Consider the following 12,717-nt stretch of genomic DNA (forward strand, 5'->3'; position numbering starts at 1 on the left):
CAAACAAATGTCAGTTTTATTGTTTTCCACATTTCTCTCGTATATTTTATATGAATTTTTTATTTCATATTTTAAATTTAACGTTAAAATAAAAATAACCGCGTGTTAATTTTTTTCTGTTTAATTTTTAACTGCTCGTTACGCGAAAATTGCGCAACCATTGGCTTCTCTAGATGCAAATACGCAGATGTCCATTTAATGCCGATTGCCACGCATGATCGTTCGCGTTTCGAAATTATATAGGTGGATAAACGACTCGGTTCTTACTGGGTATGTAATCCGTCCTGTTTGTTATGACGATGCCGTTTTGTTTTTATCGTTCGTTTTGCCGTAGTCCGTAGTCGAAGAACGAGAGAAACGAGAAGGCAAGGAGAGTGGCCTGTTAGAGAGGAGAATGTCTTGTCTTCTCGGGAGAGTTCGCAGGGTGATTCATCTCGGAATGATTGAACGAGACGGGTTCGCTCGTTCGCGTGAAAGGTGCACGCAATTTGGCGCCAACTCGCCGCTTCGCGTACCTAATTAGGGCTTCACAATTTTATACAACCGTTATAAACTTGATATTCTAGATTGATGTATCCTGCACTGACAGATCTTGACGTTAATGCTGATAAACATATTGCCCCTTATCGATTACTTTGCGTTATTATTATATTCATCACATAGAAATCGAATATAATATTTTTAACATACTTATATATTATTCCGATATCAAATAATATCGTATATAGAATATCGTAGAAATTATATCAAATAAATGTGTCTCACAATCAGTGTCAGATTGTCTTGAACTAATGTCGTGATTTTATATTGTTTTTTTTATCCTTGTACATTAAATAATTATAAACTACCATCATAATTATTTCACTCGACTTGAAGTATGATTTAATCTTTGCTTCTTATTTTATTCGCTATCTTTTTCAACTAAAAATTGATTTATCGTTTGGAGCAATCTTTCATCATCGGTACAAGAAGAAACAAATACACGGTGCGATTAATAATGCCATTATCATCATATCGCATCATTGTACATCCGTGGGAAGGGGAGGGGTATCTATGCCCCGCGGAAAATTAGATCGGTAGAACGAGAAGCGATCAATGTCGGGCTAAAGCATTTTTTAAACACTACATTCACTCATATATATATTTAATATAAGTCTCCGTAGATAAAGCAAATACAAGCATAATTAATCATTATCTTATTAAGCCCTTCGATAAGTCGATGCACTTGAGAGTGAAAGAGAAAGAGATGAAGGAAAGACTCGAGAGCCGGATGTGCATTTTGCCGTTGTTTTATTATTAAAATCGGAGGTGACGCACCCTGCGCGCCAATTTATTCCGTCAAGGTAAACGGCCTTGGTGGCTGGTGGTGGACGAATGTACGCGCGCGAAGATGAAGGCGGTGGTACGATCAAGTCATTCCATTATCTGAATTGAGTGCTGCGCGTGGGTACCTGCAATCACTTTTTTTTTTCTTTTTTTCGTTTCTTCTCGAGGCGGCTTCACCTCGCGTCTCGCGTCACGCCCTCGAGATCTCACCGAAATGAGTATACGAGAGGAAACTTGTGGCCGGCTCTTGTATATATGACGTACCGAGAGACTTTTCTTTTCTCACGCAGCGCACGCAACACCAATTGCTGGATACGATACAGACACGTTTGCGCCGCGCCTCTGCGTCAAGGTGCATTATAGTAACTGCTCAGTTGTTTACTTGCTTTTTGCTTTAAAATTAATTAAAAGTAATAAATAATATTCTTGTATATAATAATGCAATATCGAGTTTTTTTAGAGATAGGGGTGAAGAGAATCAAAATTGCTGACTTATTTCTCTCGTGATCGAAGTAAAACTCAAGGGAAACATTGTTTCAAACATCGGTGTAGCAAAGTCACAAACGTCAAATATATTCGCGTGCTCTTAATAAGCAACGCGCATACATATTTCCGCAGGGCCAATTTTTTTCTTCAGCACTTGGTATCGCGAGCGATCTCTATCTTTGTCCGTCCCTCTCTCGAGGCTGAGTAACTTTTCGCAGACGAGCAGTATCGTTACTCCAATCTGCGCTGTCCGCGCTACTTCATCTCGTCGTAGCCTGAAGGAATAATAACGCCGGCCGAATTACCGGGATCATTAGGTTCAATTTGGGATTAAAATATTGCCTGCTAATAAGAATCATGGACGCGCGCTCGCGCATAATTGCATTATTACCCTATCCCTTTTAACGAAGAAATTGCCGTCCTCGTCGTTCCCTTCCCCGCGTGACTCGATCTTGTATATCTCGTACGTTCGTATGTATGTCTGCGTATACTCTCGTTAATTCCCTTAGCGCGAGAAATTATGCATTCTGGCGCAACACTTTAAAAGCGGGATAATTACCTCTTTGGCCCGAGATAATATTCTTTTTTTTTTCCTCCTCGCGGCCACTACTTTCCCTCTTTCCTGTTTCCAGAAGTTATTAAAATGCACCGTAGAAGCACGCACTCTACTTTTGATTTCGTTCCATCCGTTGAAACTTAATATGCTTCAATTACGTAAAACTGCGATATTCAGTCTCGTAAAGCATCAGCGTTTCCATAAGCCTAAGAAAATTATGCGAAAAGTACGGCTGTGTATGGCAAATTTATACATTAACGCGTACATACGTGTCCTTTGCTTTCATGATGTATTTACTGGCCAATCAGGCCAACGTAATGTTCCACTAAATGTCATGTGGCTTTTTACAACCGGCGGTTTGTCATTTTGTGCATTACTCAATATGCATCCACGTAAGCTATTGGTAAACTCTTATAGTGATGACAGCTGAGATGGAAGTAGTTTCAGAGAGAGATCCTTAAAGAGAATGTTGGTTAACATATACACAGGAACTTGCTAAAAAATTTAAGAATAATATACAAATATAAACGCTTGATATAATTATTAATTTCAATCGTTTAATTTCTATTAGGATTTTGAATAACCGATTAAACTTTTTCTGAAATTAAGAAACTCATGATATTGAGTACAAATAAATTTTGCATCTAATTATATTAAAAAATAAGAAACTTTACAATTTATTTAACTAGAACAACACAAGCGCGATCTATGATTTTATGTTAAAAAGAATATTTTAAAAAATAATATAAATATTGTTTAAATTCGATTAATATTTTTTGACAGAAATCAGCTGATTAAAGCGTTAATTTGCTAATTAAATTTTAAAATAATAATATGGTAAAAAATTAAAATAGTAATATGTTGTAAATAATATGTTATAAATTCTTGATTAATATTTTTTGACAGAAATCACAGTTGAGAACTGGCAAAAATATTATAACATATTATTTAAAACATATTATTATTTTAATTTTTATATATTATTTTAAAAATTTTTATAATATATTATTTTAAAAATTAATTAGCAAATTAACGCTTTAATCAGCTGATTTCTGTCAAAAAATATTAATAAAGCGAAAATTTGCTAATTAAATTTTAAAATAATAATATGTTATAAAAATTAAAATAGTAATATGTTGTAAATAATATGTAATACTTTATTTTCGATTAATATTTTTTGACAGAAATCATCTGATAACTGTCAAAAATATTAATCCAGTTTAAAGTATTACAACATATTATTTAAAACATATTATTATTTTAAAAATTAATTAGCAAATTAACTCTTTAATCAGCTGATTTCTGTTAAAAAATATTAATAAAGCGAAAATTTGCTAATTAAATATTCTAGCTTACATATTTACATATATTTATATTGTGTATGTTATAATGCGAAATAATAAGATATTTTAATATATGTATGTATTTTATTTGTTACAGGTAGCATTACGATACACACTACGATTTACGCGTCGTGTCGGGAGTGCCGTTGTAAAGTGTCGCGCGTCGGGAGTGCCGTGTAAAGTTTCGCGTGTCGGGAGTGCCGTGCAAAGTCGGACAATCGTAATTATTCGTATTTTCGCGAGTGTCGTGAGTGCTACAAAGGACCAAGAGAGGAGGAGGAGGCTCGGGGAAGCATCGGGCGACATCGGGGCGACTGTGAGGTATGCAAAATAGAAACATTTTTTTTAGACTACATTGTTTACGAGATGTTCGACACACATATTTCGACATACATAATTAGTATATACATAATTTGAATATTTTGTTTTCAGATTGATGTGCTGTGTACTACAACTTCACTATTGCACGTATCGGTGAGTGAGAAATTGTTTATTTTATAACGTTTCTATCTATAGCGGTAATGGGGATGTATATGTATAATATGTTGAAAATAGTAACATGTTTTAAATAATATGTTATAATATCTTTTTCGCGATTAATATTTTTTGACAAAAATCAGCTGATAAATGTCAAAAATATTAATCGAATTAAAAATATTATAACATCCCTTTCTAAAAAAGGTATGTTAAGTCGATTCTCACAAGTATTGTTGCTTCTTTTTTGCAATGCTGATTAACTGTCTCGATTCGCATTGTGCGTTATATTCGTAGCATCGAGAGGCTGTCATCGCGAGGGTTAGTAGTTTTTTAAAAGTTTGTTCAAAATAAAATTAAATAAAATAATAATATGTTTTAAATAATATGTTATAATATTTTATTTAAAACATATTATTTTATTTAATTTTATTTTGAACAAACTGTTAAAAAACTACTAATCCTCGCGATGACAGCTTCTCGATGCTACGAATATAACGCACACAGCAAATCGAGACAGCTTACAGCATCGCGGAAGAGACAACAATACTTGCAAGAATCGACTTAACCTTTTTTAGAAAGGGATACATCTTTGGATTGTATTTATGTGATATACGCAATATATACATATGCATTGTGAAAAATTTTCTATTGATTTTATATTTCCGATAGTAATCAGTACTGTAAGAGTAGTTGCTCTGACATGCTCTGATTGGATAAACACGTTGCAACAAAATTAATCAGTATGTTTCTTGCAATTAGTGTCGTGTAATTAATAAATAAGTGGAAAGTAAACGTACAATATCATTGATATGTCACGATAAAAATGTGCAATAGTAATTAAGTTATTAAAATTCTCATTTGACATATCAAATAATAATATTTCTATATACATAACGATAAATATATTATTAATATCTTTTGCACATGCAAAGCATCATACATGTATAATATCCGCTGTGCATTTGAATGCAAAACAATTAAGATTTTTGTGGAAAATCGAGTAAAAACTCACACATAGAGTTTATCATATTATTATACACATACTTTGTATAATTAATGAACTACGGTAGTAGTTCTTTAATGATAGCTAGAGTAATTGCCTATCTTAATTGAATCTACGGCGCGAAAACCTATAATAGAGTCTCGATATCTAGATCTTCTAGATTAATGTTTTCCGCTATCATTTCATTATATTTCGCATTACGCGCTATTAAAACTTTTTTTCTTTGCTCGCATTGTCTGAACTGTGTTTTAATTGATAAGACAAATTTGATATTTTATTTATTTTACAAATCTCTCACGACAGATTTTAATTGCGCGTACAATACTATTTTAATTTCCGTTTCAGAGCGTATTGTAATTAGCGATAATTATCAGTATAAGTTGGGAGGAAATTCTTGTTCGCGCTGCATTTCGATAAGCATGCGCGGCATACCGCGGCCGCAGCAATTTTCCGCTTATGGACACTAATTATCTTGTAAGTCTCGATGAGGGACAAAACAAACAGAATCTACATATTTCTTATTCGACGAGTTTTCGTCTCTATCTCGATTCCGCGTCTATGCAAACCTCCGGTGAAAATTACATTATTCGTACTTACACATCACACGTAACATCATCTAAGAGAGAGCTACATGATTATTTATTAATTATTCAAATAAATCACGATGTCTTTGGACGACGAAATAAAATGACGATTTTATCCAGCTTCGGCGTTGTAACGAATCAATTTTACGGTGCTTCGTTATACCTTAATCAATTATAGATTAATTTGTTACTATCATTTAATTCTAATGTTTTCCTCTTTCTCGATTCGCTGAAATTCGCGAAGAGAGAAGGAAGGAGAGAGAAGAGGAATCCTCGCATTAACTTTACGGATTACGACGCATCGCGCAATGCGATGCCGGCATTCAACTGTGCGTTTTTCCGCATCGCGAGATTCCGGCCGTATCGCACGTATGCCGCGTATGCACGCGAAAATCGCTTTTAATCGTCCGCCGCGCCCGTAATTGGCGATAATTACGAGCGCGCAGGGACCGAGAATTCGCGCCTCTCCCGCGTCGCGATTGGATAAGCATCCAAGTTGGCCGAATACGGCGAATACGGCGGTGATTAGCGCGCGTATATATACACACACACACGCACCAGACATCCCCTTTCGTTGCTCGTCATAAAACTTTCCCCGGCCCGCCTCGGACATTGTGCGTGCCGTTTCTGGGCTCCAGGAATGCGTGCTCCAGGTCGAGTTGGGTACATAAAGTGCCCGGTAATGCCTCCCTTTAGCGGAGCGGAGCGCGTTAATGCGCGGTCGCGTCATCGAAATCGGCCGGGGAATAATTTGTTCTACGTGCTCCGGCGAAGGGTCGCGTCGATTTAACCCTTTCATATCATATGTTGTATCTCACGTGTGTTGATTAGTATCGAAAAATAACATAAAAAAAGATAATTGAAAAATATCTTCGATTTTACGCTTAACGAGAGCTAGTTGTCTCTAATAAGGACTCGTGAACGAAAATTAAGAAAGATATTGACTGTTTTAAGAAATATTGTTATAATCGCGAATATGATTCTGCTTGTTTTTGTATATGTTAGTTCCGCGAAATTTTGAATTTGAGATCACCTTATTCTTATGACGCGTATAATAATTAATTTCGGATTAATATGTTGCGCGAGAAATAAAATTTATTAAACACGAGGAGGATGAGAATAAGACGGGTTGAATATACAGGATGCGAGCACAATCGATGCAGCTGCGCCAGCAGAATCGCCATTTTATCGCGTTGCAATTAGGCTGCAATTATGCGCGCGTATAATTGTGTCTCGATATTTTATATTATTTTGTAGCGAGATTTTTATTCGTGATATCTATTTTTGGCGATTATAATGCCGGCATGCGGTTGATTTTAAATTTGCACCGGTAAAATTTTTGCGAACACCGCAGACTTTTCAAGAACGCGCTGAGGGTCAGCCAGTTAAAGGTCGAGAGCTCGCTTGAGAGAGTTCAATAGGTACTTTATCTAAATTTTTTTTAAATAAGTCATTTTTAATTGATTATTTTAAGGTTGATCAAGCACCCATATAACATAAATTAATAAATTTAATAGCTTTATTGTGCTTTAATTTTTTTTATTAAATCAATAGATCAAAGATATTCTTTGGAATTTACTAATTAAAGAAGATATGAGAAATAGATGGAAAGATTAAATAAAATTACAGTATTCACATATATATCGATTTGGTTAGTAACTCACCGGAAGTAGGGTTCGAGAAATAAAAAGCATGAATATACAATATTATCGTAAAAGGATTGGCGGCATCGGGCAGCGATAATCGCGGACGAAAGTTTAAATGTTAAAGCCCGGTCGGTTCCTCGATGTTGGAAACCTGAGACCAGTGATCTAATCTGTACGGGATTTATCCTCACCAGCCCCCTTTCGGCGCCATAATATCTGCCGACGCAGCTGCTGCTGTTTCGGCGATCCTTTCTGGTAGGCGGCGACTTATCTCTACTTTACGACTGACTACATTCGACGCTTAACGTCGAATCCGCCCGGTGGTATACCTGAGATAAAATGGTGGTCCATCGGTGGCCATTTTGGGTCTAATTAATTGGTGGGACGTTGCATCTCTCGGCTACACGTCCGGGCAGCCTAATGTGCGTGTGTGTCCTCCCGACACGCGGTTCCTCTCTTTAATATATTCGGATACCTGCCTACACTGCGGCCGCGCATCCTCTCGACATTCGCATTTAAGGCTTACATCGATGAGGTTGTAATGTTCGTCGTTGACCGATGGATATGCTTAACGTTGGCTATCTTCAGTAAGTCTTGCGTGCTTACAGCTTTGAGGGCGAGGGCATCATTTACACGTCAGCAGGAGGAAAATTAAGAAGGAGGAATCGAATTAAATTATGTCACCGTTTTAACATGCTCGTACTTTGAGATAAACGAGAGGTGGAGATTGTCATCTCGTGAGAAATTGCATTTTAGTATAATAATTATTGACGGTGTATTATTAAAGAATATCTTCGCGCCAATTTTCTTTTTTTTTCGGGATAGAAGTTATATACTAGGTCAAAACAAAAATAATGTAGATTATAATTGCAGTGAAATTTCTAACGTCTGTCAGTCGATAATTATAAAAAATGCGACTTAATACTCGCTTCACGAGAGAAGCTGACAATGAGTTACACGTACACGCGCACACTAATACGGAACTGGATGCAACGAGAGGGCTACTTCTCTCACGAGATGGTAATAATCTCCGCATCTCGTTTACCGATGCGCGAGCGCGTTAGAACAACAGAATCCGATTCGATTTCTCCTCTCGTTAAAGTCGCGCCTTGAGCGCGGTTGTTAAGGAGCCAGATCGTAATCGGAATGGTTCCCGGTGTTCTCCACTGTTATGACTGCCGACGATACTGGACCGAGAGATGATTTTTCAGAAGCTCTCTTTATATCGAGCACTTTGTGTGCGATCGGTGTTTCATACGCCATCCATCTTCAACATATTTACATATGTTCGTATATATGGGGTGTCTCAAAATTTAATGTCCTAAAATCTATATATCTATATTTCTACTCTGAACGTGCGCGACAACGCTATCGAAATTTTCAATATTTTATACGACCTACAACACTGACAATTTTAAATCGCAAATTAAATTTTTGTTAAGATATAAAAACAGATGAAAAAATTTATAAAAAGTTAAAATTAATTGAGAATAAAATTGATCTTTAAAATGTCAATTAATTTGTCGATTGTTAATCAATTTTTTTAATATATCGCAATTTTCGTGTTTAAGAAAATATACTTGTGGGACACCCTGCATATAGTTTCGCGTAAATTCAAGAAAGGACCCGATTTCGACCGACAAAATGGTAATAGTCTGTTCATCTGCGCATAATAGCGACGGGAGGTTGGGAGGTGTCGCTTGTGCGTAAGCCACGGCAGTATCGCGACACACAAGGACACAACAGCAACAACGCAGCATCTCTCCGGGGCGACTCTTTTTTACGTTAAAGACCCGACTCGGCTGGTTATAGGAAGGAAGATTGTAATCTGAATGGTTCTCGATGTTCTCCAGCTTGGCGGGTGCCAGTGGTATAGATAGGAATCTCCTTGGAGAGGATCGTCCGAGTCTCTCCCCGTCTTCTCTCTTTCTCTCACGCACTCTCTCCCTTATATACGCAAAGGCGCAATCCTCGCGGGGATATAGGATAACGTAGGGCCCTACTTAGCTACTAATGCTGTCGCTACCCGCCCTTTCTCGGCGTAAATTATGTCCTCGGGTACGATCGTCCGTTTCGTGCTTCCTTGCCCACGAGAATATAACACGACCTTAGTGCTAATCGGCTTTCTCTCTTTCTCTTGTATGTACTCTCGATCGTTACTCGAAGCAATGCCGGCCGAAGCGACAAGCTTAATTTCTTCTCGACCGTGATATCAATTATACGGTCGGAACTGATTCGGGATGCGATCGACTTCTTCGACGAAATGTTTTGGTGAATCGACATGAATTCATTAATTCATATAATTTATTTTCATCATAGATATATAAAATAAAGGAAAGAAGTATAACGATTAAGCAAAGATCTCTCCCCTCCAACACTGTGCTATATAATTTATGATAATTCAAAATAATTTTAAAAAGTAAAACATTTTCTCTCAACTAGGATTTTTCTCACGAGAATATATTTACTGTTATCTGTTACTATCATTACAATTTCAAGCCTTACACTTTACGTTTTTAAAGTTAAACTATTAACTTTACGAATCAAGATTTATAAAACGTAGTTTTCGTGACTGCAAAAATTTCGATATCGTCAGGAGAGCTGCTGGAGACAAATCCGGCAATTTCTGGGGAAAGGTATACTGCAAATACGGCGATACTCGCGGAGAAGATTGAAATAAATATCCGCTGTGCCCATAGTGCTAATTGGCATGCCAAGGATGTAACGGTTCGAGATCTCTCTTGTGAGAAGTTTGAATGGCAGGCGATGCGGGCGTAAAGCGAGGGATGTACGATTATTATTCGCGGAGCGGATTTGGCTTCGCTCGCGAATTAACGAGACGACGTTGCAATTTGGCGCGGAGAAATCGCGCGTTAAAGCGAAGGGAATCGAATTACTATGTAGGCGAGAGCGCGCGAGGAGGCACGCAAGGAATAACGTGAAAATAATTACCTGACGCGTTCATCCTATTAATATATTACCTCGTAAACGCGCGTGTGTATGTCCGTCCCATTAACATACTATCTAATAATTGGCCTCGTCCGTTTGGCGAACGGAGTTGTGGCGAGAAATATATGACGCGCGTTCGGTACGAGCGTCGTAATTAAGTCAGTCGAGCGAAACGGAGTAATCGTTGCTAGCATCCGAGGAGATAAGCCGAGGCGGAGGAAACGCGTTATCGTTACGGTTCATAATTAATTTCGGTGCTACGAGTAAAGTTGCCTGTTTAAGTATACAAACATCTAACATGTAACGCGAAAGCTGGAGTCAATTTATATTTGAAAAAAAATATGAACAAAAAATGATAGAGCACTCGAAAGTTGCTAAGCAGAAAGGTCTGAAAGGTATTTAAAATTGTGAAAGTTGTAAAGAAGATTTCTATATACAAAATCTCTTGCTTAAAGTAGAGGGAAACAAATCTGTTGTCGTTTTGTGACGCTTGAAATTCGCAAGAGCGACACTATTGTGGAATAAATGGATGTTTAAGCTCACGCGGGCTTCATTATAGCATGTTAACTGACAATGGGAGCTCGTAGGGAGGACGACATCGGATCTTTGACTTTCACCATGTAACAGCAGCTTGTCGAAGGCAAGAAGGAGCTTGTTATCGCCATTTTGGATTCACTCGTGCGACTACGGCAATGGGAGAACGTACAGGAGGGTAGGTGATTTGTGGTTTTTCTCCGGCTACACGACACACACGTTTTCTTTCACTCCACCCTCGGACAATTTGTATTTCCAATTTCTAAGGCGAATCGTTCCAAGGCTGCCAGGTGTTGGAAACCGGCCTTGTTGGCTGACTCGCGCGACCTGTCTCATTGTGTGTCGGTGTAGCTTTTGAGTTGGAGTTTTTCAATCTTCTCTCGCGTGTTTTCGCACGAAAGTCAAGAACAGCCAAAGAAAAAAAGTCAAAAAGATTCAAAGAGAGAGAAGCGGATGTGGAAACGTAGATGTGTATTGTGATCATTGTTGGAAAAGATACACACGGATCATAAAGACTTTAATTGAATATATATATCAGAGGATATATAGAAATAACAGACCGTGCAATTTTCGATGGGAACGTATTACATTGTGATTAGCGATTTTATAAAGTCAATGAAACGCGTAGTACAATGGTAGCTTGAAAGGCGATTGAGTAAATTTTTGAAAAAGTAAAACTAAATGCAAATGTGTTGAAAAAATAAGAGATATAATCCACTATAAGTAATACAATATGATACCATAAGTATTTCTGTATGCATGCGACGAATAATGCATGCATAAGAGTCCGGAAGGGACGCTTTGCGATCTCGGGAGAATCAAAGCTGTGCAAACGCACGTGGATCTCTCTCTCTCTCTATACAATGCGTTCACCATCGTAATGGTCGTTGGGACAAATCTCGCGCATTGTCGAGCCCGGCTGGCGTGCTTTGTTACTATTGCGGTGACGTGGTCGACAGCGACCGCGGCAAGGACAATGCGGCGTTACAAACGATCGAGTAGGCGGTAGCCGTGTTTCTCGGCCGCCCGTCCAGCGGATCCCTTTATTCGCTCCAATGGCGCACTATGGGTTGCCTCTCTCGATCCCGACGCGACACTGAGACTGCCGCGCGTCCCGCTGGCAGGACACGCGCGTCCATTCATTCCCACTTGTCCTTCTGCCAGAAATATTTGGACAGCTCAAGCGAGACACGGTTCCGACGATTTCGCAAGGGCAGAGACGAGTTTGAAAAATTGCGGTGGTTTCGTGTATCCTTGCAATGTTGTTTTGTACGTTTGCTCTTTTTCGGCATACTTCTTTCTTTTTCGAAGAATAAACCAAGTTCCTAACTTTTTTATAGGACGAGATACGCATCAAAAGAATGAAAGATGGTAATGCATAAATTATACTAAAAATGATTTGGAAAATTTACACAAAGAACGAGATTCGCTCGATGTCGATAAAAAAAATAAGAGTCTTTACGAAATACAAATAAATAATTTCTAATTTTCAATCCTATAATTTTGTTTTTTCAGACTGCAAATTTTCAAAAAATATGTACAAAGGGTTTTAAACTTGCTGAACTATTTTTTATCAATTGATTCTTTCATTCATTTGAAGCTGTTTTAACTAACAATAAATCGTTAAAGGGTCAACAGAAATTAAAACTTTAAATTAAAATTTGCGATAAAAGATAATTTTAGTAAAGAAAAAAGTCAGCTCCAAATTGATTAAGAAATCTCGCGAAGTTGAAAACATCTTGAACATATGTTTACGAGATCGCTGTTGGACAATTGAATTTCTAGAATTATATCAGCAGCATATACATATACA

The 12,717-nt window shown here is 37.6% G+C and overlaps 1 protein-coding gene across 5 annotated transcripts in view; it reads left to right on the forward strand.

Moving 5' to 3' along the window:
• The window catches only part of LOC145943153 (uncharacterized), a 231,148-nt gene that overhangs the window by 13,202 nt on the left and 205,229 nt on the right, over positions 1-12,717 (forward strand). For all 5 annotated transcript variants that reach the window (XM_083050610.1, XM_083050611.1, XM_083050608.1 and 2 more), the window contains exons 7-8: positions 3,809-4,032; positions 4,144-4,185. In XM_083050610.1, the coding sequence (XP_082906736.1) occupies positions 3,809-4,032; positions 4,144-4,185 (266 nt within the window). The remainder of the gene's footprint in view (positions 1-3,808; positions 4,033-4,143; positions 4,186-12,717) is intronic.

The sequence above is a fragment of the Prenolepis imparis genome, unplaced genomic scaffold (genome assembly GCF_030444845.1).
Source record: "Prenolepis imparis isolate NDT839.2.m4 unplaced genomic scaffold, iyPreImpa1.0 SCAF_11, whole genome shotgun sequence".
NCBI lineage: Eukaryota > Metazoa > Arthropoda > Insecta > Hymenoptera > Formicidae > Prenolepis > Prenolepis imparis.